The 25,224-nt window shown below is 55.8% G+C and overlaps 2 protein-coding genes and 1 long non-coding RNA gene across 3 annotated transcripts in view; 2 read left to right on the plus strand and 1 right to left on the minus strand.

The window, feature by feature from the left end:
* Nucleotides 1-126: 126 nt before the first annotated feature.
* LOC115598832 lies at nucleotides 127-1,519 on the minus strand. Its single transcript, XR_003987960.1, has 2 exons — nucleotides 1,225-1,519; nucleotides 127-567 (listed from the first exon to the last, which is right to left on the minus strand). It is a non-coding gene; the product is annotated as an uncharacterized LOC115598832 (long non-coding RNA).
* A 450-nt stretch (nucleotides 1,520-1,969) lies between these two features.
* Nucleotides 1,970-13,407, plus strand: PTPN9 (protein tyrosine phosphatase non-receptor type 9). The gene is made up of 13 exons (XM_008494114.2): nucleotides 1,970-2,106; nucleotides 6,178-6,321; nucleotides 6,835-6,924; nucleotides 7,035-7,159; nucleotides 7,907-8,012; nucleotides 8,637-8,747; nucleotides 9,417-9,745; nucleotides 10,125-10,218; nucleotides 10,318-10,387; nucleotides 10,726-10,804; nucleotides 11,010-11,160; nucleotides 11,271-11,478; nucleotides 11,774-13,407. Exons 1-13 carry the CDS (start codon nucleotides 2,074-2,076, stop codon nucleotides 11,998-12,000), a joined length of 1,767 nt encoding a protein of 588 aa, XP_008492336.1. The 5' UTR covers nucleotides 1,970-2,073; the 3' UTR covers nucleotides 12,001-13,407.
* Nucleotides 13,408-16,033: 2,626 nt separating this feature from the next.
* The window catches only part of SIN3A (SIN3 transcription regulator family member A), a 30,293-nt gene continuing 21,102 nt past the window's right edge, over nucleotides 16,034-25,224 (plus strand). Inside the window, exons 1-3 of the mRNA XM_030456966.1 lie at nucleotides 16,034-16,115; nucleotides 22,710-22,931; nucleotides 24,605-24,781. Coding sequence (XP_030312826.1) covers nucleotides 22,743-22,931; nucleotides 24,605-24,781 — 366 coding nt within the window. The 5' untranslated portion in view covers nucleotides 16,034-16,115; nucleotides 22,710-22,742. The remainder of the gene's footprint in view (nucleotides 16,116-22,709; nucleotides 22,932-24,604; nucleotides 24,782-25,224) is intronic.

The following is a 25,224-nucleotide window of genomic DNA, read 5'->3' on the forward strand; positions in this document are numbered from 1 at the left end:
TGACCCAACTGGGGGGCCAGAGCTGGCTGGGGGAGAGCAAGCAGCACCCCAGCTTCCCAGCATTCAGGTGCAGCCAAGTGTACTGCAAGATTTTTCAAACAGCTGCTTATTTTATTATTATTTTGCTTTTTTTTTTTTTTTTTTTAACATTTGGAGCAACTGGCCTGGGAAAGAATTCAAACACCCGGCCTGCCTTGTCCTCCCCATCCCACAAAGGCTCTGGGCAGCTCTGGCTGGCAAAGGACCGCAGGAAGAGCCCCAGCTGGAGAGACCACATCCAGCCTCCTATCAGCGCAGTTTTCCTTGGTCAGGCAATTAAGCCCGGAGGTGGGCAGCTGGATTTAAGATTTGTGCATCCCTCGGGGCAGAGGAAGCTGCAGCTCAGGTTACCGCCTCCCTGCTGCCCTGCAGCAACCTTCCAAGGTCCTCCTGCAAGCTTCGAAGGTCCGAGGGAGAAAATACAGCCGAAGAGGGGCTGCCTTCAGCCTCTTGCTCCGGTCGTTGGAGAGCGGGAGGGAAGCATCTAGATGCTGCTGCACAGTTCCCCTTTTAAGAGCATAAGTTGGGCTGGAGAAATAAATATTTGCGTTACAATGGCTGTTGGAAACCAAAGGCTGTGTTTGGAGAGAGGGTGTTAAACGGAAGCCAGCGGGGTCAGTGCAGTTTGTTGCTGTGGCTGTTTTATTTGCTGGGTGCGATCCCGCTGCCAGCTGTTCCCAGCCCTGCTCCCAACTGGAATAGGCAGCAGCTTGGCGGTGACTGAGGAGGGGTCATCCCCTTTGAGGGGGCTTAAATATAGTCTGGAGAGCTAGGCGAGCAGCTCAAACGTGGCCTGGGGTAGGGACAACCTGCCAGCCAGCCAGCCAGCCCCGCATGCAGCTCGGGACTCGGTCGCTTCCCTCTGCCCTTTCTTCCATTTTCTCCGACTTAGGTGCAGAGGCTCCGGCTGCGGGCACGCTGCCAGCGCAGTCCTCCTCGGCTGAACAAAATGTCCCCCTGTCCCGGAGCCTGGCTTGTCGCCGGGTCTTGCTCCCCGGCAACCCACCCACCACCCCCCCCGGAGGAGCAGCAAGACTCCCCATCCCGGTGCCAACCACCGTTCCCGGAGAGGGGCGGCCGAGGAGGGGTTGTGGAGGAAGGAGAGCGAAAGGCTGGGAACGCCGGGCTGGGAGGCAGCCGAGCTTCGGGGCGGGCTGGGGGCTCGCCTCCCTGAGTCCTCCTCACCCGATTCGGGCATTCAGCACATATCCAGTATTTAAATAAAAATAAAAGCTTGCTTTTGGGCTCCGGAGAGCTTTCCTTGGCGGTGGGCTGCCACAAACACACCCTGGCCTCTGGGTTTCCTCCGAAGACCCTCGTAAGCCGGGTACGACGGAAGGCAGAGCCTCCTTCCCGTGCTGCCCCGCACTCTCTGCCGCGGGCAGCTCCGGGAGGGGGGCGTCAGGCAGCGCTGCCCGCCACCATTTCAGCGGTACCGACGCCGGGGGATGCCAGCAGAGCCCGAGAACCGAGGGTGGGTGGGAGGGAGGGAGCTGCAGAGCTCAGCGGCTACCGCCAGCCCGTCCCCGGCCGCCCCCCCGCCTGGGAGGGCTTCCTGTCCCCCGCCTTCCCCTGGCCGCCCGCCTGTCCCCCGCCCGCGGGGCCGAGCCGAGGGAGGGGAGGGGGCTGCGGGCGCTTCCTGCCGCCGCCCCCGCCGGGGCAGAGCGGAGCGGGGCGGGGAGCTCAGCCCGGCCCAGCCCATCCGTGCTTCCCCGGGGCCAGCGAAACTTCCCGGGGGGCTACCAGATATAGACGAATATATATATGTATATATATATATGTTTATTCTTAAAATATATTTTTTTAATTTATTTTAAATTTTTCGGCACTTTCGTTAAAGACCCCGGGGCGGAGCCGCCCTCGCCGAGCCTGCTGCGGACCGGGAGGGGTCGGTACCCGCAGCGCCGCCCGTCCCTGGGGATGGGCTCTGGCGGGGCGCCCGCTGCCTAGCCCGGGCCCGGCACAGCCCGGCTCGGCCGTGCCCGGCTCGGCTCGGCTCGGGCCTCCCGGGGCAGCGGGGCCGCGTCGCGCAGCATGGCCGCGGAGCTCAGCGCCGAGGAGGAGCAGGTAGGTCCCCGCCGGGCTCCCTTTCCCCGTGCCGGGCTGGGCAGGACCCCGTGCGCTGCTTTACCCCCCGCCCCTACGTCCCATTCCTTTGGGTACCCCCATTTGCAGCGCTGTTTTTTGTTTTGTTTTGGTTTTTTTCCCCAATGGGGCGGTTGTCCCCTAAGGAAAACGCCATCTGCAACTGCACGCCCCTCTCCCCTCCGCCCCTAAATCTGGGCAGCCCCCTATCCCCGCAGCCCCCCACGCACAGCCCCGCATCCCCCCAGGCTGCCCGCCCAGTGCGCACCCCAGAGGCCTTTGCGGGGCCTGTGCCGTGGGTGCCGGGACGAGCAGGGTACTGCAGCGTGGGGCTGGGCTCATGCACCCCCATCCCGGTGTGTTTCCCCCCGGGCGCCGGCAGCCTCTGGTGCCCCGATCTCCCCCCGTGGGCAGGCTGCCGTGGGGATGCGTGAGCACACGCTTCCCACGCCCCAGGCCTCCCGTGACGTCCCGGCTTCCTCCGCCAGCCTTGCGTCACCACGGGAGGATGTTGCTGGGCTTGGGGAGCGGGGCCGGGAACCCAGTCTGATGGCGAGAACAGCCTTCGCCTCTCCCCTCCTTCGTTCTCTCATCCCTAAGGGCGCCCACCCGGGGCAGTGGTGCCGGAGCCGGGCACGCTGCCGGGGCTGCCTCCAAGCCGGGTTCCCCTCGGTCTGGCCAAGGGCATGGTGTCACATCAGCCTCGAGGGCTGCACTGCAAAGGCAAAAGGGACCAGATGGTCAGGTTGCTGGTTGGTTAGTTGGTTTTCTTTAGCACATCCTTTGTTTCCACAGGGAGGTTTAGGAGGGTTGGGACGAAGCCCTCGAGGTCTCCCAAATCCCCCATGCCCCTGGAGGGAGGGCTTTCCTGGAGCTGGAGGAGTTGGTCCCACAGTTGGCTGTTGCTGGGGAAAGGGGAGTGCTCCAGGCTTCTCCTCTCCCACACCTCCTTTTTACTGGACCCGCTCCAGTAATACCTGCTCCAGGGTAATAAAATCTCCAGGAGCAGGGGGATTTGTATTTCCCCCTGTGTTGCAGAAGAGGCAAAGCTTCCAGCAAATGGGGTTTTTAGAAGCCCCTTCAGGGAGAGCCTTGGCTGGGCTCCCCGGTTCCTGGAGAGGAATCCAAGATGGGTGGTCTGGGTGAGAACATTGGCTGGCAAAGATGAAGGGATATTTGCAAGAATTGCTCCAGGTTTGGATCATCAGGCTGGCATGGGGGAAGGCTGCCCTCGGTGCTGCCCTCCATGGCTCAGAAGTCAAAGTCGTGTAAGTTTCTCTCTTTTCTTGGCTAAGTGCTGGTTGGGGCTGGGATGTCCTCTTCCTGCCATCCCTGTGTCCTCCTTGGAACCATCAGGATTTCCTCTGCTCGCTCCGCTCTACCCCATTCCTGACAGCAATCCGGGGGGAGGGAACTCCTCCCTCTCCTCTTCTTGCCAGTCTTGGGATGTCTCCTGCTCCGTAGGACCTTTGCAGTTCCCTTCCCAGCCTATCCCAGGGGAACCAGAGGAACAAACCCAATTTTCCTTGTGGCTTTTCAGCCCAACTTCAATTTTCACAGGACATATCCTCCTTCCTCCCCTTCCCCCCGCAGGCTGAAGAAGGAGGCTGGGTTTGCTGCCTGCACAGCCTGGAGGAGGAGGGCTTGAAGAGCCCCCGTGTCCCTGCAGCGGTGGCTTTGTCACCACCCTGCCCTGGCGCAGCAAAGCAGGGACCTCGGTGACGCCAGCTCTCCAAAGCCCAGCATTGTTCCCCACGCCGGGCCACAGAGCGTCTCGCTTGCAGCGCTGCCGCTGCTTGCAGGAACGGGGTTTCTGGCTGTGGCTCTGTGTCACCCGTTTCATTTCCAGCGTCTGGAGAGACCCTGGTGAATAAATCAGTCTAGGATTGGGGCCGGAAGCGATGGTGAGACCCAGTGGGACATGTAAGGGAGGGGTCAGAGCTGTGGCTGGTAGTGATGCTCGGCTTGGTAACTTGTGGCTCGCCTGCTGTTGAACTGGTAAGTTTGGGATTTCGTTTTGTTCCCAGAGAGAGCAGGGCAAAGCTGGAAAAAGGCCTGGGTTCTCCTGCGTGGCAGAGCATTAAGTTGTAATATTCAGTGTGTGTTTCCTCAGATCAAAGTAAATGAATGGTGTGAATATAGACTCTGCAACTTTTAGACAATTAACTTTTTTAGGACTTGGCAAAAACGGCATTTCATATCAAGAACTACCATCATGTTAAAACTGATATTCAGAGTGTTCCTTATGTATTTAAGCAATCAGTCTAGGTGAACCTGCCTCTTAAAGTTTGAAAAGTTATTCTTTTGTATGTTTGGCTGAGCTGTCTTGCAAAGTAGCAGGGGTCTTCTTGTGAGTCTTCCCCCTTGCAAAAAAAAAAAACCCAAAAAGCCAACAAACCCAGGCTGGGAGTGGATGGAAAACAAATGTGAATGTGTGCAGTAAGGCTGAAGATGGTTTCTGGACTGCCCCGTTTATTTTCCCATCCCTCTTCAACAGAGGAGGAGTGGTTAGAAATTTGGGCCATGAAAGAGTGGCTTTTGTTTTGGCAAAGTGGAGGCTGTAGGAGAGGAAGCCATGGGGATAAAGGCATCGGAGCTCCCAGGAAAAGCTCCTGCCAGTGGGGAGGTGAGGATGGGAGGTAGGGAGGATGTATCCCACCCTGTCTCCTTTTCTTCCCCTTTGCCTGCTCCCCTCCATCCCTTGCCCCCAGCATTTTCAGAGCTGAGGGGACCGATCTGGTTGACGGTGGCACGTGGCCACACCAGGATGGCTCGTGATGCTTAAAGGGGATTTTTGGAAGGGCTTGGAGCTGGGCTCTCAAAATCCACTTTTGCATTCCTCCCGGCACTGTTGGTGGCAGACCCAGCCCAATTCCACGAGTTCCCTCTGGCTGGTGCTCACCCAGTCACTCTGTTGGACCCCATCCCGTGTTAGGGAGCTTCCGGCTACGTTGTGCTCGGGGTCAGGGTTGGACCTTGGCCACTTCCAGCAGGCGGGCGAGCTGGTACTGTTTCCAAAAATGCCTAGTGCTGTGCCAGGTGGGCTGCGGAGACACCCCTGGGACAAACCAGGCTTCCTACGAGAGGGACTCCCTGCCTCTTCCGAGCCTCCCGCTGCCGATAAACCCCGGCCCTTCGCTTCCTCCTTCGGAAGTCATTAACGCCGAAGAGCTTTTCTGGCTGAATAGCTCCCAGTAACTCTGCCGTGACACCCAACACCACCGCCTGCTCGGAAACCATCCTTCAGTGCTGACCCTCCCTCCTCCTCCTCCTCCTCCTCGCACTGTCATTGCCATCCTCTGTTCCTGTGAGGATGGAAAACCCCCATTTTTGGGTGTGCCCGAGTGGGAGCGGGACATTTCGGGGACCTGCTTGGTCCTTGCCCGCATCCTTTGAGCAGTGCCTGGTGAAAAGCTGGACTGTGCTGCCCCTTCTCCCTTGAGGTGTCTCTGGGACAAGGGGGTCAATACACAGCCGAAAGCAAAGCTGCTTCCATTAGCATGAGCTTCAGAAACCCCAAGCCCACGCAGCTTGTCAAAATAGTACATTTTGGGTTTTGTTTCTTTTTTTTTCTGCTTGCCTTCAGGAGGGACTTGAAGCCTGCCAGAAGGCTGCAGGTTGGCTTTTGTGTCTCTGCTCCAGCAATGCTAGGGGTGGAAAAGTTTCTATATTGGTTTCTTACACTCTCAGGTGCATTCAGTGTTGGTGCTTTGGGAGGGGAGCTCGCTCAGGTGAGGTGGCCCCAGCATGTTACAGGAGTGTGGGGAGCATCCTGGAACCTCCTGGACTGAAAGCTTCTTGTCTGGTCCTCCGTGTCCATGTGAAACTGGCCTCACTGGGAAAGCTGGGCCATGGCCAGTAGTGTCCTTTCCCAGCACTTCTGTAGGCTCCCTGCTTCATCCCGAGGAGCTGCTGGGTTTGCTGAGCCATGATCAGGCCTTGCCCACACACCGAGGACTGTGTAGCTACCACCATAACCAGGGATGCTCCTGGGACACTTATTCTCCTTCTTCTCCCTTCCATCTCACTGCACACTCCTTGTCTCTTCCTCAGGCAACCAAGCAGTTCCTGGAGGAGATCAACAAGTGGACGGGCCAGTACAATGTGTCCCCGCTCTCCTGGAATGTGGCTGTCAAGTTCCTCATGGCCCGCAAGTTCGATGTCCTGCGGGCCATTGAGCTCTTTCACTCCTACCGGGTAAGCGAGCCGAGCCGGGTACCCCCCATCTCTCTGCCAGAGATCTCAGGTCCCGAGAAAGACCCTCTCCTCCCCTTGCTGTTTTTCTTTCCCCACTCTCCGTGACGAGATTTTTATCCATCTGGAAAATACTTTTCCAGCTCGGGTGAGTCACCATGGAGATCTCACCGACCCCAGCCCCTTCCCCTGCAAGCAGTGTGCAGTTCTCACAGGCTGCCCTCCTGGCAGCTGTGGGATGCCTGCCTGCAGATCATCGCCCCCTATGTAAAGGATTTATCTGCAGAGACACCTTTCCCATCCTGGTCTCACAGAGCTGCTCCACTCCGTGCTGCAGCTGGTTGCAGTCCTCTGCTGGAAAATGAGGGCATGGAGCAGAGGCTTCCCTGCTGGGGCTTCCTTAGGAGGGCGGGGTTACCCGCAGGGACATAATGGTTGGGTGCCCCATGGGGACTTGATAGCAGGTGGAGGGCTGGGGTGGCCGTGCTGACCATCCCATGGGTTCCTCACCCACAGGAGACACGGCTGAAGGAGGGCATCGTGAAGCTGAAGCCACACGAGGAACCGCTGCGCTCGGAGCTGCTCAGCGGCAAGTTCACTATTCTGGTAGGTGGGGGAATACCCTTGGGTTACCCCAGCCAGGTGGCTTGTCCTGGCTCTGCTCTGCGTGGGTGTCCTTTGGGGGTCGTGGGAGCCTGACCCTGTTTCTTTGCCAGAGTGTGCGGGACCCCTCTGGAGCCTCCATTGCCCTCTTCACGGCCAAGCTGCATCACCCCAGCAAGAGTGTGCAGCACGTGGTGCTCCAGGCACTCTTCTACCTGCTGGACCAAGCAGTGGAGAGGTGAGCCTGCCTCTGCTGAGGTGCTGTGTCCCAAGCAGTGGGTCCCAAGGGTGCCCCCTTCCCTCCCAGGGGCAACAGGAGGTGCTGCTGGGAGCTGAGGTTTAGGGGAAGTCCCTCTGAAAAGCTTCACCAGGTAGAGATGTGCTGTCCCTCCCCTGACTGGGAATTCCGAGAGGTGAAGTTGTGGCTGGGTCTGTGTGCCTCCTGGTGTCCCAGCTCCAGTTTAGGGACAGAAGGGGGTCACAGCTCCCTGTGCCATGAAATTCCCTGTGTTCCCCAGGTGTGAACTCAAGCGACTCATCCCCATCGAGGCGTTCAAGCAGGGGGAATAAATCCCCTGATCCAGGCCCTTCCCCTGTTCACGTCCAGGTTTCAGTTTAGCAAAACAGTCGCTGCAGGCTTCAGCTTGGGAGGAGTCAGCATGGAGCCTGGCCAGAAATATAAACCTGGGAGGTCCCATTCATCCTCCTGGGCTCTTTCCATTTCTGAACTCACTCATCACAGCTGACACAGGCTTGAGACATGAGCCAGGCTTAAATAAGGGTTGTAGGAAGGGGTGCAGCTGAGAAGTGCAGAAGTGAGCTTTAGGTCTGTGAGCTTTGGGTCTGTGAATCCTTCTGGAAGCACAGGAGGGTATTTTTTGGGGGTCAGGAAGCTGAGGATGAGGTTAGCGTGGGGCAGATCTGCTCCTCTGGGAGTGGAGCAGTTGGATGTTGTGGGGCTGATGTTTTCTTTCCCCTCTCTCAGTTTTGAAACCCAGAGGAACGGGCTGGTGTTCATCTACGACATGGCAGGCTCACAGTACACCAACTTTGAGCTGGACCTCAGCAAGAAGATCCTCAACCTGCTGAAGGTAACAGCTGGGGGTGACCTTGCATCTGGGGATGTCACACAGTCTCACTGAGTATGTGAAGTCCTGTGGTTTGGGTGTAAATTTTCACACTAGACCATGCTGGCCACATCTTGGATGAGGATCACCAGCTCCTGGTGCCCTGGGGCAGTGTTTGAAGCCTGCCATGCTGGACCCAGCCAGGGCTGGGTGTCCCGTGGGTGGGAAGGGATCAGCTGTCCCCATCCTGGATTCCTCTCACAGCTGCTGGCAGCACTTTTGGGAAAACAGATGCAATTTTTTTTTTTTAAACCGAGCTGGCATTTCATGCCTCCTCCCTTCTCTGGAAAAAAAATAACAGTAAATATTGGCCAGGGTGTGTTCTCTGCACAAATCCCGGCTCCCAGGCTTCACCTCTCCCCCACAGAGCCAAGCCCTCTGCCTACCTAATTCCAAGGAAATAATTTGTTTCCATATGGGGAGCATAAAAAGCTGTGTGGCTGTGTGCACGGCATGCTTCAGATGCCACCTCAGGGTCCCTTTGCTGGTTGTCACTCCTGCTGGGACATGCCCCCTGCCCCCGCAGGAGCATGGAGAGGGGGGCTGATTCCTCCCTGGCAACTTGGATCTGACCCCTCCTGCCCACAGGGTGCTTTCCCAGCTCGGCTCAAGAAGGTTTTCATCGTGGGAGCACCCATGTGGTTTCGTGTGCCCTACTCCATCATCAGCCTTCTGCTGAAGGAGAAGCTGCGGGAGAGGGTGAGTGCTGGTCCCCCCCCAAGGCATGGGACCCTGGGTGGGGAGGGTTGAGGCTGTTTTCTGTTTGGGACAGAGTGGTGTAAGCAGCTTGTGCCCCTCAGCCCTTGCTGCTGGAAAGTGCTGAGCTGAAATCCCTGGGGAACGAGGGCTTTCTCAGGCAGTTCCATAGGATTTGACCTGTTTTGGTATTTTTATCTTAAACCCCTTTTAAAATCACCTTGGAATCCTTTGTCTGCAGCGAGGCTGTCAGCAGTAGCCGTGGAGGTGATGGTAAATTATTAAAGGGAAAGGAAACCTTTGCTGAGCATGCAGGTGAGAAGGGAAACTTAAATACCTGTGCTCAGGCCCTGCCTGGCAAAGCCCAAAGTCCCTAAAGCAGTGTCCTCAGGTGGACAGCCTCACCTCTCCCTGGGCTGCACTTTGCCCCTTTGCTTTTGGTGGGGGCTTGGAACCATTTGCAAATTTGGAACAGAGTGTTGATGTGGGGGGGGGAGCAGCTGCTGCCCCACCATTCCCCCAGGTGCCCTCCCGGGGCAGGAGGAAGATGCTGTTGGAGGAAACCCCCAGGCTCCATCAGGATTGTGCTAGGCTGTTGGCATCCCTGTCCCCACTGAACCCTCACCATCCTTCTAGGAGTCACCTCTTCTCCTCCTCCTCTTCATACTGCAGGTGCAGATGGTGAAGATGTCAGAGCTGAAGGAGCACCTGCCTCAGGAGTGCCTCCCCGAGTACCTGGGGGGGTCCCTCAAACTGGACCCTCTGAGCTGGAACTGCCGGTTCCTGCCCCAGCAGAACGGGCACCCTGACCCCCTGGACGAGCTCATCCTGGTGCCACTGGTGGCCCCCAAAGATAACGGCTCTGTCCACGTCCCTGGGCCCAAGTCCATCACCCTCCAGGAGCTGCTGGATCATGTCAGCCACAAGCAGAAACGGGGCATCTACGAAGAGTACGAAGATATTCGGCGCAGGAGCCCGGCCGGCACCTTCGTCTGCTCTTTGTGAGTTGGGGAAAAAGGAGCTGGGTGCAGGCAAGGGTGGGGTGTCTCCAAAAAGCTGTGATTTCCCCCTCCCCACACTTCTGCCACTGGGTCATGGCCCATCTGCCTCCTTGGGGTGCAGTGCTTTGGCTTAGCAACGCAGACCCCCAGCCCAGTGATGCTGTGAACCCCCTTTGCAACTCCTGAAGCCCCCGGGGGTCAGAGAGAGTTTGTAAAGGGACAGCAGGGACAAGGATCTGGCTGGGACTCTGCTTCCCGAGGCTTTGGCCAGGTGATGGCAGCAGAGCCCAGGAGACAGGGGCTTGTGCAGTGGGAAGGAGGCTGCCTTTTCCCTTCCCGCCTGGAAAACATCCCTGCTTCCCTCTCCCCGGCTTCCCAGGGCACCCTACAACCAGGAGAAGAACCGGTACGGGGATGTGCCCTGCCTGGACCAGACCCGTGTCAAGCTGGCAAAGCCATACAGCCGCCCGGAGGTGAGGCAGCCTGGGGTGGGGGCGGGGGGTCCCACTGCGGCCAGCCTGGTCTGGGGGTTCCGGGGGGCTCATGCTGTGCCTGCTTTTCCCCCCTGGCAGCTGACTGACTACATCAACGCGAGCTTCATGGACGGCTACAAGCAGAGGAATGCTTACATTGGGACTCAGGGTATGGCTGGGGTCTCCAAGGGGGTTATTTTGCTCCTGATTCATCTGTGGGCTTCACCTCCCCGCCCAGAATCAGCCACTGGCTACAGGGGAGAATATCCTGGGAGGAGGGCACCACCTGGCAAGCACCCCTCTTCTCCATGTGTATATACTCCCGGTCCCCAGCCAGGGGTGACCAGAGATTGCAGCTCCAGGCAGGGCTGGTAGCTCCTCACCAGGGTCAGTCCTTGTGGAAAGGGGCTGTGGTCCCCCAGGGAAGTCACCAAGGAGGTGACTGGGCGAAGGGATTTCTGCCTAAACCCATTAGGTTTTGGGCTGACGTCCAGGGTCTCCCCACAGGGCCTCTGGAAAACACCTACGGTGACTTCTGGCGCATGGTGTGGGAGCAGAATGTTCTGGTGATTGTGATGACAACTCGGTGAGTGCCCTGGGCAGGGTATGGCCCTGTTTTCCTTGGCAAAATGTTGTGTGGGCAGCACTGAGCTCCCTGCAGTGACCCTGGGGTTGTAGTGCCAGCTGGACACCACGTCAGAGATGGGCTGTTTGGTGCCTGCGGGATCCCCAAGGCACCGAGGTCAGGTGGAATAAGACATATAATCACCAGCTTGTCCTCCTGCTCCTAGGCTGGAGGAGGGAGGAAGGAGAAAGTGTGGCCAGTACTGGCCCCTGGAGAAGGATTTCCAAGTCTGCTTTGGGGCCCTGACCATCACCAACCTGGGTGTGGAGAACCTCAACCATTACAAGAAAACCATCCTGGAGATCCACAGCTCGGAGGTATGTGGGTGCAGGGACCTGGCAGGGGATGGCATTGGGGTTGCCAGAGATGATCTGTGGCCAGGGACAGAAGAGGGGAGAGGGTCTAACTCCCACCTGCTTTTCTCCAGACCAGGGAGCGGCGGCTGGTGTCCCACTTCCAGTACCTGAGCTGGCCGGACTACGGTGTCCCCTCCTCTGCTGCCACCCTCATTGACTTTCTAGGGGCCGTGAAGCAGCAGCAGAGGGTGGCAGTGAGTGCCCTGGGCCCTCGCTTCAAAGGTCACCCTGGTGGACCCCCGGTCGTGGTGCACTGCAGTGCTGGCATTGGCAGGACAGGTAATGGGGTAACCCAGATGCTGGGGCAGTGGTTGGGCAAGTCCAGCCTCTCCAGGGCAGTTCTGTGCTGGGGACCCGCATGGTGTCTTTGCAGACTCATTGACCAGGGACACATGTCCTTAAGATCTGCTGCAGCCATCAGACCTGGGGCATTGCTGTCCTGCTTCTCCTGATGCCTGTGGTCCTCTGTGGGAGGTTCTGAAGGGGCTGAGGACCACCACTCTGCCTCCAGTTCTCTCAGGAGGTAGTGATGTCTCTCTGCGGTGGCTGACGCCATCCCCATCGTTGTCCCCAGGTACTTTCTGTGCCCTGGACATCTGCCTGTCCCAGCTGCAGGATGTGGGGACACTGAACATCTACCAGACGGTGCTGCGCATGCGGACCCAGCGTGCCTTCAGCATCCAGACCCCCGAGCAGTATTACTTCTGCTACACTGCCGTCCTCGAGCACGCCCAGCGTGAGGGCCTGCTGCTCGCCAACCACAGCCGGGCCACCCAGGAGAAGAGTTCGCTGGGACACTGAGACCTGCTGCCTCCCCACCAAACCCCCTTCCCACCCTCCTGGGGCTGCCGGAGCTGCCTCCCTGCCTGCCTGGACTCCTCGGAGCCGGTGGGGCCGTCCCAGGACTGTCGAACTGTGCCTTATTCACACCAAACGGCAGCTGTCGCTCGCCGCGGGTGGAGGACGAAGAGGCTCTCGCTCCTCTCTGTGGTATTTGCAGGGTTTGGTTGTTTGGGGAGGTGTTTTTTTTTTTTCCTTCTCTTTGAGTTGTTGTTTGGTTGGTTGGTTTTTAAATTGTTTTTTTTATATTTCTTTTTTTTTTTTTTTAAATTGTTGGGACCATCTGAAATGTATTCGGAGAGGGGCTTTGTAAAGACCTAGGAATTGTATTTCCAGTCGTGCCCTGGCCTGGGGCTCGGGAAGAGGCTCCCACTTCAGTCTTACCTGCCCCCCCCCACCTGTGTCTGTATGTACGTGTGTATAATACATCCTCACTGCACCCCACCCTGGCTGGCATAAACATACATATGTACACACGCCCCTTCAGCATCTCCTGTGGGTCCCTGCTGCCCTGCCAGCTCGCTGCTGTGATCCCAGCAGCGGTGAGTTTGGTCCTGGCTCTGTTTTGTCCTTCCCCCTTCCTTGTTTTCCCCTTTCTTGCTCCTCAGCAGGGCAGCACTGGGACCTGGTATCCGCGGGATGGCGTGGGGAAGCTCAGCAGCATCCCTCCCTTTCCTTATCTCATCTTCCCCATCCTCATCTCTGGCTGGCAGAGTGCAGCTCTGCTCTTATGAGGAGCTGGAGGATTTTGGTTGGCAGGGGGGGGGGATGAGGAGCTCCCCATGTCCCCTGCCCCCTGGGTGTCACTAGGTACGAGGTGATGGGGACCAAGCAGCATTCCGGGTTGCCTGGTGTTCCCCAGCCAGCAGTGGGAACCAGCAAGCCCAGCCCAGCAGCGAGGCACTGGCTGGAAAACCTCTGAGCATAAAAAGCCCAAACCCTGGGGAGGCAGCGAGCTGACCTCAGGGGGGTTGCAGCAACCCTGGTCCCCTGTCCCCTGCCACCACTCCGGCCCCTGCCCCTCTGTGCTGCCTGGGCAGCTGGGACCTGGGCCTCCGTAAGTTTATACTGTAATAAGCTCTTTGAATGTGTATATTCTTATTTTTTTATAATCTTGGGAGGGGGAGGGAGGTGGGGTTGTTTTGGGGTTTTCTTTGTTTCCTTTTATATTTAACATTAACTTGATCCAAGCCAGAGCCAGAAGTATTTGTAAATGTTCCTGTTTTGCTCTTGTTCAGAGAAACATTTTTGTTGTTACTTTTTGGGTTTCTTTGTGGTTTTTGCTTTTGGGTTGGTTTTTTTTTTGTGTGTGTGTGTTTGAGTTTTTGGTTTTTTTCCTTTTTGTATCAACAATATAAATTTAGTACCAGTGACCAGTCCTCTTGGCTCTCAGGGTGGAGTTGGGCAGGAAAAGGGAGGGAGGTCCCCAAAAGCAACCTGGCTCCATCCGTGGGGATGCAGGAGCCTGCTGCAAGCCTTTGGGGGGGTCACCAAACTGCATTTAGAGCCGTGCTGCAGGGGGAAACGATGGGGTAGGACTTGCACAGGGCTTCTGTCCTGGGTGAGGACCAGCAAGAATTAACCAGGCTGCAGCTCTCCTGGGTGAAGAGGATAACAGCAACAAGATGGGCTGAGCCCTGGAGCCAGCCTCAGCACAGTTCCTGGGGGAGAGGGAAGAGCAGCACCTGTGTTTGCTCAGCTGGATTCTGGGAGAGCCAAGGCAGGAGCAGGGCTCATAGGGATGGGGGAGGAGGTCAGTTTCCACGGGTAAAATTCACAGCGGGGGCATCCTAGAACAAAAGAAGCCCAGGGATGAAATCCAAAGCATCAGTCAAGGCTGGAAATGACATCAAGCCAGCACAGGGAAACCCCAACGTGGTGGTGCCATCCCTATGCCCACCTGTCTCATTTGGCTTTCTGGTTTTCTTGGCTGCGTGCACACTGCCTCGCTAATTATGATTACTTTAGTGCTTGTAAATTGCCCAGTGCGTGTTGAGCCCTGGGAGTTTGGAAACAGCCTGGCTCTGGAGCACTTAAATCTTTCAGCTCTCCTGCTTCTCTGCCACCAGCTTCCAGGCTCCATCCCCAGCGGCACAGCAGCCTGAGCAGGTTCAAACAGCCCGGGCCAGGGACCTTTCAGCAACTAAACCGAGCTGCAGCTCCCAGCCAAAGAGAGAGAGAGAGGTTCTCTGCTGTGCCTGCACGTCCTGTTTGTGAGAGCGAGGAGCTGGAGCTGAGAAAGGGAAAAGCAGCTAGAAAGAAAAAAAAGAAAAAATCAAAATAACACAAGAGGTTTAGGTGTCGTTTGAGTGAAGATGTTTGAAATATGTATTTTAGTAGAAGTTTAGAAGGGGTGTGTTTTATGTTCTCACCCCGAGGTCGCTGTGGATGACAGCTAATCCCGGGATGGCTCCCCCAGACAGGCAGGAGGGTTGGTCCTGCAGCAGAGGGGAAGCCAAGAACTCCCTCGGCAACTTTATAAACCCTGCGAGAAAACAAAAAATAAATAAATTAATTAAAACCGGCACCCGCTGTCCCATTCCCCAGCTCGCGTTTTATCCGGCAAAAAGGGACCGGGTGTCACTTGCTTCCCTGCTCCCGGGGACAGTGCTTCCCTCCAGCCTCGGGGGGGTCATCTCCCTCCCGCCTTCCTCCGCGGAGGCCTCACCCCCTCCCGGTGGGCGGTGCGGCCGGTGACGATGGGCACCGCGGGGCCAATCCGCCCGGGGGGGAGTTCCCCGTTCCCCCCCCCCCCCCCCTCCTCAACCTCCCTCCCCCGTACTCCATTCAGGTCTCTTCGCCTGCGCGTTGAGGGTAGGTAACAGCTGCTTTTTTTAAAAGGCCCGGCAGCTCCTTTTTTATATTTTTTTTTCCTTTTTTTGTCTCGTTTTCTCCCCTTTTACCTTCACCGCGCAGCGGGAAGGGAAGAGGAACCCACCCCCCCCCCTCTCACACCCCCCCCTCAGCCCTGAGGCGAGGGAGCGACCCGCGCGCTCCAACGGCGGGAAGCGCGCGCGGCGCCGCGCGGCGACGAAGGGGGGGGGGGGGGGGGGGGGAGGCCCGCGCGCTGCGTAGAGGGCGTGTCCTCCGCGCCTCAGCCAATCAGAGATAAGGGGGCGTAGCCTAAACTGGGGACGCTCTTCCCCCCCCCCCTTCTCCCTCTCCCCTCAGTGCGTGCGTGCGTGTGTGTAGCCCCCCACACGTGTAACCGACCCGCCCCACGTGGGGCGCTGCCATCCCGGAAGTAAAGGGGTCGGGGACAAAAGGCAGAGCGGCGCCGCGCCCCCTCAGCACCCTTCTTTTGGGGCCCCCGTCGTCGACCCCGCCCCCCCGACGCCGAACGGCGTCGGGGGGGCGGGGTCGACGGCGGGGGCCCCGGAGAAGGCGAAGTGGCGGGGTGGGGGGGGTCGCCGCAGCCGATGTAAACATTCCACAAAAGGGCTCCCCAGAGAGGGGGCGGGGCCTGTGCGCTGGGGGGCGTGGCTATCGGCGCCGTGTGGGCGGGCTCCCCCGCCGTGACGCCTGCGCTTCCCGCCCGCCGATTGGCTGTCGCTTGTCGGGCTCAGCCAATGGGGTGGCGGGGGAGGCGGGGCGCGCTGCTTATACGGACATTTTTCTTCGGCGGTCGCTCCCCCCCCCCTCCTCCTCCCCCCTCGCTTCCCCCCCTCCCTCTTTTCCTCTCCACATCCCCTTCCTGGGGGCCGCGGCCAATAGGGGCGGGCGAAGTGGGCGGGACCTCAGCGGCAATTGGCCGCAACGCTGACGGGCGTGCGGCGCGGCCAATCGGCTCTCGGGGCTCCCCCCCTGCGCGGGGAGGGGCGGGATTTCCCGGGGAACAGAGAAGCGGGCAGCGTTCCGCCGCGGCGGCCGAGAGACGGTTACTCCATCTTACCCCCCCCTCCCGCCCAGACCACCCCCTCACACCTCGCCCGGGGCCCCGGCGCCGCCCCCGCCCGCCCCCCTGCTCCGGGAGGAGGGGCGCGGGGACCCCCCACATCCCCCGCCCCCGCCGCCCGACCGGGAGGGCCCCGCCGCCCGCTGAGGGAGACTCGGCCGCTGCCAGGGCCCGCTTTGAGGTAAACGAGGGCGGTGAAAGAGAGCGAGTCGGGGCCGCCGAACCCGGTGCCGGCCCCCTCCGGCCATCCGTAGGGGGCGGGGCCTGGCGCCGGTGCTGCGGGGGGGGCGGAGGACGGAAAAGAGGGGTGGGGGGTTTAGGGGGGGTCGGTGGTTCCTGGCGTGGAGGCGGGAGGGGGCAGTCGGTGGTCGCGTCTCCCCGAGGAGCCCCGAGCGAGAGAGCGAGCGAGCGGTCGCGCCTCCCCCCGCCCCGCCCCGCCGGGGGTGCCCCGGCCTCGGCATGGCGGGAGCGGCGGGCGGAGCGTGCGGCGGGCGCTGGGCGCGCTGCGAGGCGGGCGCCTCCCCCCCAGCCCCTCCTCCCGCCCTCCGCACGGTGCCGCTCCCGGGCTGCGGCGGGACCGCCCCCCGACAGCGCCCGCTCACACCGCACCGCACGGCCCCGGCACCGGCCGCACTGCGCCCGGGGGAGCGAGGTCCCGGGAGCCCGGGGAGAGGGTTGGGGGGTGGTGGTGTGAGCGTGAGGCTTCCCCGGTTTCCCCTGCCCCCGCCACGGCGTCCCGTAGAAGTTGCGGTTCGAAGCGTCGCTCGGTAACCGGGTGCCGCTCGCCTCGGGACCGACAAAGCGTGGTGGCGGAGCGTTGGGTGAGCCCCAAAATTGCCGTTTTTCAGCTTAATAACCGCGGCGATCCGTAAGGACCTGTTGGATCGGCGGAAACCGGAGAGCTGCTCTCTCGCTCCCATGAATTTTTAAGCGCTTTTTATAGCGAGCCGCAACCTTTTCTCCCTGCCCTCCACTCAAAACGTGGCCAGGGTGCTGGAGTGCAGCTGCAGGGTGACCTCTCGGCTCGCTTTCCTTTCCTAACTTGCTGCTTTTCATACTAAAAGGTGTGTGGGGTGAGTAAAAGAAGTGGGAAAGGCCCACCCAAATCCCTACGGTGCAGCTCAGTCCAGGCTTCAGGCTTCACATCTTCACTTGTAGATGCTTTCTTTAAAAAAAAAAAACCTTTCCCAAAGAGGTATGTGTTGTTCTAAAACGTTGTGCTGCCCGTTCTGTTTGATAAAATGGCACCTTAACGTTAATGCACTGATTTACACCTGTACAGTTCCCTTGTCACATTGAAGTGCCTTGGCTGCCCAGTGTCAGCCCATGCTGCAGCTCCAGGAGCAGAAAAAAGCACTTTTAAAGGGCACTTTTTCAGGTCCAGGGTGGTCTTTGCAGAAGGGAACTGCTTTCTCACCCCAAACTATCCTTATCCCTCCCACCTATCCCTTCTTGTTAAGGGGATGAAGGTGTTTGAACAGCTCTGAAGTGATCGTTCACCCCATAAAATGGCAGTGATTTGGGGGGAACTCTTGACTGCTTTAGCAAGCTTTTGGGAGCAGGGTGGGAAGGGGGAATGCTGCTCTGCTTCCCACCCCAGCCCGGATTGCTGGGAGAGCCCTTCCTGCAGGCTCCTGGCACGTGTGGGGCTGGGAGCTGGGAGCATTGCCTTGGAATTGGCAGGAGGATCATTTATGGTTCCAGGATTTATGAATCGTTTTCTGTCCAGATTGCTGTTCTGCTCTTCTCCAGCTCTTCTGGAAAGCTTTTACGGCTGTTAAAGCTGGAACAGAGTAAGAGAGTCCCATAATCACTGTCAGTTCAGTCAGTTAGATGGGGGGTGGGTTTCTGGGGGTGGGCTGCAGCTCCTGTGGGGTCTTGTAACTTTTTTATTAAAACAGAAAAAAAAAAAAGAATAAATAGAAAAAAAAGTATGGTCTGTGGGCTGTCACCGTGTCACCTCACAGAAAACTAACTGCTCCAAAAGCTTTTCTTCCCAGTTTGTTGTTTGTTTGTGGGGTTTTTGGTTTTGGTTTGGTTTTTGGACACCATTTCACTTTGGGATGATGCAGTCGTGGAGGTGCCTCTGTGTACAGCACCCCTCTGCAGTGGGGTTGGGGGTTCATTCCCCTCTTACAGAGGAGGGGATCCAGGCAGTGTGGCACCCTGCAAAAAATATACACCAGTGACTGCTGAACAAGCTGGGTCATGTTCTGGAAGTTGTATGGCTGGGTTAGTGCACAGGGAGCAGTGGTGCCAGAACCTGAGCTGACTGCTTTCGAGCAGGCACACTGATATACGGCGTTGAAATCCTACAGGGAACTTGTCCCACAGGACATCTGTGACAGCTCCAGGGTTGGAGTCACACCTCCAGGGTCTGGAGCTGTAGCTTGGTTTGCTGCTCCCACGTTTTGAGTCCTTTCTTCTGTGAAAGGAAAGAATTAAAAAAAAAACACCAAACCCAACAAAAAACCCCAGCAGTTTAAAAAAAAAAACCAGCTATGGGATTTCCCTGCCCTCTTTCAGAAGGGTCCTCGCTCTGCAGGGACCAGAATCCTCTCTAGTGGCACTTTCAGAAGTTGTTGGTGAAGCTGGTTTGTATTCAGAGGCACGCTGGGGTTCCAACAGGTGCCAAGGCAGCAAACCTTCTCCATTTGCTTTCTTCTAATCCTCTGTTTTCCCTTTGATCCTGACACTGGTTTAACAGCTGATCTCAATGCCAGAAAACCCTGGCATTATCTGATCAGAAAACCCAAAATGAAAATACACTGCAGATTTTTGAGATCTTATTTGGTAAAGGGGAGCTGTGTGGTGCTCTGCCAGCTGAACCCAGCCTTGTCCCCACTTTTGTTCCTTCTCTTTCTGTGTCAGTGCTGCCACTTCTCCCCGTGATGATCCCAGAGAGGAAGGGATGTGCTCCACTTACATTTATGGGTCCCGCTGGCTTACGTGAGGCAGATGGGCAGGGGAATCCTCTGAAGAGCTTGGCAGGGCAGAACTGCTGAATTCTGGTGGTGTTACTGAGCTGCAATGCACCTTTGTGACGTTTTTTTCCTTTGCTTTGGCAGCTGAGGGTCCTGTGTGTGGCTGTGCACCTCCCTGTAGCAGAGCTCTTGAGCTGGGAGGTGGCACTGGTGGGAAGATCAGGGATGGTTACCTACACAGTGTCCCTTCCCTGGCAATGAGAATGCTGAAAACCTTGGAAAAGAAAAAAAGTAATAGTTTTTGATCTTCCTGTTGGCATAAAGAGACTGTGGGCAGACAGGTAGTTGGGGTAGGAATGATGGTGGGGAAAGGGGGTGCAATTCCCCATGGACAACACAGAGTGGGACTCGGTCACTGCAGGTATTTATAAGCCCCCTATGTTCCTGGGTTAATTTTAATGAAGGAAAGTACCTAAAGTTTGTGACTTGCTTTTAGTCTTGTGCAGTTCTTGCTGCATTTTGGGGGCTTTTTTTTTTTCCTTGCTGCATTCTGGGGGCTTTTTTTTCCCACCCCCAAATTAAGATTGCAGGTGATGCAGTTTCAATGGGGGCTTTCTAAATGTCCATGTCAAAAGCCATAAGGGGATGCTGGAGCTGCATGGTACATGCCTGAGAAGACAAAATAAGTGCACTAGGAGGGGTAGGACTTGCTGCTGCACAACAGATCTCTCCAGCTTTTGAGTGGGAAAGATCCTTAGAAGATGCCTGGTCAAGATCAGGAGGATTTGGTGTGGAAGTGAATGTACTTTGGGAGCAGTCAGCATCGTGTTGCTGAGTATTGAGATCATCTCTGTGCTGGGATTTAAAAAGGTTGTGAATTAGCAATCTTCATTAAGTGTCAGTCTGCTGCCAGCCACTCTCGTATGGTGGATGCAGACCCTCAGCAGGTGTTACCTGGGAAGATTGACTAATGCTATTGGCTGTTCCTTGGAATGCTGACTCTTGCTCTCTCTATATATAGACTACAACAGGAAATTTTAAAGTTGAAGCAGGTAGTTGTGTAGAAGCAGAGTCCAAGATGAGTTAGTGAAGGTGATGGGAAGTCAGAGGGGGGCAGAACCTACAAAAGTTTTAATTTTCACTAAACAGAAGCTTAATGTTGACTATGAAGCAAACTAGATTTCTGGAGGATTACTTTCCTGGTGTTTGTGACTCAGGAGCTTCCAAACCTGATGTGTTTGGTGTTCACACCTGGCTGCTGCTGTGAATGTGGCAGTGGATCTGCAGTGCTGCCACGTTTCCCATGGCCTCACAGGGCTGAGATGTTTGGTGGTTCCGTGGGGGAAAGGCTCCTTGGTCAGCCTAAGGTGGCATTTTAATCCTCGTAAGGAAGGGCACATGAGTCTTCCAGCCATCTTCTGTCCTCAGACAGCCTCTGCTTTAAAGGCTGGTAAGTCCATTCAAAGTGACAAGTGTGGAGTGTTGCTTTGGGAAGGGAGACACAAGACTGGGACACTTCACAGCCACCACCCCTCGTGCACACCATGCACCCCCAGTCCTGGGCAGCCCGGTGGAACCCTTTCCCTTTGTTCCAGCAAATCTCAGGTGATTTTGAGGGGGAGGTTGTTGCTTGTGTGTATCTGCACACCAGCAGCTCTCGGTTGCTTCTGCCGGGGAGGAAAGCTGATGCACTGCTGAAAGTTGAAGGGGCTGCACCAGCCTGGGAGATGAAAAGCCAGGAGAAGGACTGGCTGGGGTACCAGTGTTTGGAGCAGAAAGGTGTCCCAAGTTGGTGAGCAGGTTGTAAATAGAAGCCCCCAAGGCTTTGCCCAGACTTTACTCAGCCTATTTTCATGCAAAATCCTGGCTAGCTCTGCTGGTGGGATGGTGGTGCCTGGCCAGATTTTTTCAGTTTAGTCCCAGCCCTGTTAGCATAAACCAGGAGGATTTTAGGAAGCTGGATGCAGGCTGTGCTCCAGGGGAGTAGCTCCAGGTTAACCTGCTGAGATCTTTATTTGTCAGCAGAGCCCAGGTGAATGAAAAGACAACCAGTGCAGGCACCATTAGCAAAATGAGCTCCTGGAGTGTGCACCTCTGCTTTCAGAGTGCACACTGGAGGTCAGACCTGCTTGGGATGTGTAAATAAGATCCAGTTAGCAAGCTCTGGCCTTTACTTGGGATGAGGAGTCCTCCTCTGTCAGCTGTCTTCTACCTGCTGGCTGCTTTGGGGACCTGAAAGGGGACTGTGCCAAGAAGTTAAACTTGAAGAGCAACTTCAAAAATAAATGAAGTCATCTTCCTTCTTGTCCTACCCCCTCCAAGTGAAAGGAGAGACTGGTAGAGAGGAACACGCAGGGGAAAAAGCTTTGTTGCACAAAGCCTGTGTTCCCAAGCCCACCTTGAGCTGTTCTGAACCTGCCAGTTCCCCTTTACATATTTGAGATGTTGGTGAATGATCTTTGAGTTCTTTGGGTAATGACGGGTTCAGACTGGGAAAAGATGTCCTGATGAGGTTTTCTGTAGCTGGCTGTTGTTGTCTTTTTTCTAGGGGAGCTTTGTTCCCTCCTATTTATCTGTTTGTGTGAATGTGTTTAACTGCACTGGAACTGAAAAGGACTTGCTTTGGAGAGGTCCTGATGCATTAAAGACAGAAGAGGGTGGATTTCACTCTGTTCTCTTGTCCATCAAATTCCTTAATAGGCTGAAAATGCTTTTGAGTACCTGGTGGTTTGATGAACAGCAGGCAAGGTTTCAAGGATGCAGCAATAACTATCAACAAAGTGGAATTTGCTTGCAGAAAAGAGTAGTTGAGTAGTTCAGTCAAACAGAGTGCAGAATTCATGGTGCTTTTAGGAAGAGGACAGTAGCAAAGTGACCTGTCAGATTTGAAGTGAAATGAAGTTGCATAAAGACAACTTGGAGTGGGGCAGGAGGATGCCTGCATGTTGGAGGAGGAAAAGAGTGGAGTGTAAGTGGGAGAGCAGCTGGTCAGAGCTCACCAGCAAGCACACAGGGTGCCAGGGACTCTGATTTCAAACTCTGAGTGTGCATCCTGCTTTGTGCCTTCTCCTTCCACCTTCCTCCTACATTTTTAAAGCATCTCTCACAGCTGCCTGTCAGCGTACCTGGACTGGCCAGAAGATGTTTGCTGTTTGGTTTTTTTTTCCTGCTTTCAAAGTAGGCAACCTTGTCCCTATAGTGCGTGTAGGTCACGCCTCCTCCCTCACTCTGAGCTGTGCATTGCTTGGGATCTGCGTGTGATTCAGGTGCCCCTGTAAGTGTGACTGAAGAAATCACTAACTTTTAAGCAGAGCATTTTGTTTCTGACAATAAGGTCATGTTTTTCCTGATAAAACACGAGCGCATTCATAGAATCACAGAATTGGCTGGGTTGGAAGGGACCTCAGAGATCATCAAGTCCAACCCTTGAACCACCGTTGTGGTTCCCAGCCCATGGCACTGAGTGCCACATCCAGGCTCTTCTTAAATATCTCCAGACACGGAGAATCCACTACTTCCCTGGGCAGCCCATTCCAATGCCTGATCACCCTCTCCAGAAAGAAATTCTTTCAAATCTCCAACCTAAACCTCCCCTGGCACAACTTGAGACCCTGCCCTCTTGTCTTGGACAATATCTCCAGGGATGGAGAATCCACTACTTCCCTGGGCAGAACGCTGAATCCTCACACAGCTCTGCTATCTCACGATAGCAGTACCCTAAAGGAACAGCCAGAAACCTGCCCTCCCTGCTCCTGGTGAACTTTGCATCCAGGGCGCTGGCGCGGGGGAGCGACGAACCCGTCGCGCGCGTTACTTGGTCTGTTAATTGTCCTGTTTTGGTTTTTCACCAGGTTTTGTAGCGCTGCCCCGAGCATGAGTTCAGAATGAAGCGGCGATTGGATGAGCAGGAGTCACCCGTGTATGCGTCGCAGCAGAGACGTATCACCAGCAGCACCGAAGCTTTCCAGCACCAGCACCGCGTGCTCGCCCCGGCGCCGCCGGTGTATGAGGCGGTTTCGGAGACCATGCAGTCCGCCACAGGGATCCAGTACTCCGTAACTCCCAGCTACCAGGTGTGTGGGCTCCTCCCTTGCCTGCTTCTGGGCTGCCTGCACCGTGTCATTTTGTGGTAGAGCTCTGTAGGCGAGACAGATTTTTAGTGCTTTCCTAAAGAAAAGCCAAGGTTGTACGAGGTTGTACGTCGCGTTTTAAGCGCTTACGTCGGGACTTAGCAGCTCCATCCATGTTCAGAGCCTCCTGAACAAATGTGGTGTGACTTGGCCTTTTGGAACACGATTCTTTAATTGTGGTCGTGGTCTCTGAATCTTTGAGGCAAGTGTGTGCAGGGTTTTTTCTCCATTTTTCTGTTATTTTTTCACCAGGGAATGGTTTATTCTTAACGGTTGCTCTGTCACAGGGGGATGGTGCATGTTGGGTGATCTTAAGCTTAACAGACTGGATCAGCACTTAGATTGGAGACTTTCAGGAAAACTGAAAATTGTGTCCAAAGGCATTACCCCAGAGTCATTAGGTGGCACTCCTCCCTCTCCTGCCTCCTTGGCAAGGAGCTGTTAGCTGGGGAGAGAAAAAACTGTACTTCAGGAGTACACTGGAGAGACCTCCCAGTGAAAGAGCAGGGAAAAGCCATTCCCATTTTGCTCGTCTTTGCCATGTTTCTGGCACATTGTATGTTCCATGCTTGTGCTAGTGAGCTGTTGTAGTGCCTTGTTTTTTTTATATATATATTTATATTTATATATATAAAGCCCCTGTCACCATATTGATAAACATTCTTTGGAACCACTCTGACAGCAGAGGTAAGAACAGGAGTCAGCCTGTAAGTACCTCAGCACTTCTGTTTCCAACCCATTTAAAAAGCTTCCTTACTTCTGCAGAAGGGTTGTTCATACATACAGTAGCAGCCACAGAGCTGAAGGGCCTGCAGGCAGGCACTTGGAGGGACTGGAAGAGGCTGTGTTTGTGCTGACAGTCCTTCCTAAAAAGTCTTGGATGGGCCAGCAAGCAGTTCATTTCTTGTTCATAGAAGAGTTTTTAAAAGTATATCTCATCTGAAAGAGGCTTGGATGAAAAACCAGTTCTGTGGAAAGTGAAAAGTAATTTGCTTCAAAAAAAGGTTAATTTTAAAAGCTCTTTTAATGGGTCTTCCACATTGAGACACTTTGATGTATGAAAGAGACCTGAAAAATGCATGCCTCCTGTTTTTTTGGGATAGGTACCAAGCTGAGTTTTCCCTGGTGCCAGAGAGCCACAATTGGACTTCTAGTACTCACACCGAGTGTAGAATCTCATAAGTAATAATTCATTCAGGTTACTGCTTGAGACACAGGAATGTCATAGAGGAAAGAGAGGGCAGGAACTCTTGTCAGGCTTAAAATCTTATTTTATGCACTTTTTGCAGGTTAGTGAGTAGGCAGCTGATGAGCCTGCAGGCTGGAGAGAACCCCTCTTATACCATGTTTTCAGAGAGGGCCTCCCGTGCTTGGAGGATAGGATGAGAGCTGTCCCGTTTTAAGGTCTCTCTGGATCCTTGTTGAAGAGAACGAGGCATATTTTTGGAGTGAGGCTCTCAGCAGCCATGGCTAAAGTCGAGATGCTTCTGCTCCCTTCAAATCCTCCTCGTGTACCTGGGTCTGGGGGAAGATGGATCTTGCTCTCTGCCCGTCAGCGCGCGGTGGCGGCAGCAGCCAAACCCCGGCCGTAGGTGACCCCTTCTTTGCCTCGCCAGGTGTCGGCCGTGCCGCAGAGCTCGGGCAGCCACGGCCCCGCCATTGCAGCCGTCCACAGCGGCCACCACCACCCGGCACCGGTGCAGCCTCACGGGAGCCAAGTGGTGCAGAGCCACACGCACCCCACGCCGCCGGCCGTCCCCGTGCAGGGGCAGCAGCAGTTCCAGAGGCTCAAGGTAACGCTGGGCGTCAGTCTTTTGAGTCAACCAACCTCTCCAACCTAAATCCTGGGCTGACTGGGGGCCTTCTTCCAGGCAGGTTGTAGGGGAGGTCTCCCTGCAAAGACAGATAGTGACCTCCTGGAAGCTTTTTTTGGCAAGGATTAGCTGCTTTGCCCGTTTGGAAGGCGATGAAATGTGGAGAGGGATTTCTCTTCCCACTGAAACGGTGTCGTTGCAATAATAAAACCAGAGTTACTCGGGAAAGATCAGGGAGAGGAAAGGGTTTTGTTTGGATTATTTGTCTGAATGGGTTAAATTGCCAAACCATTTGGTGCTTTGCTGAACACATGGTTTATGTGGGTGGTCGTGCGGGAGTAATTTGGGGGTAAGGAAGGCTCTATTCTTGGATTATGTGCTGTAAAATCCTTTAAAGAGGGAAAAACTCCACCAAAAATAAC

The sequence above is a fragment of the Calypte anna genome, chromosome 10 (assembly GCF_003957555.1).
Source record: "Calypte anna isolate BGI_N300 chromosome 10, bCalAnn1_v1.p, whole genome shotgun sequence".
NCBI classification, from domain to species: Eukaryota; Metazoa; Chordata; class Aves; order Apodiformes; family Trochilidae; genus Calypte; species Calypte anna.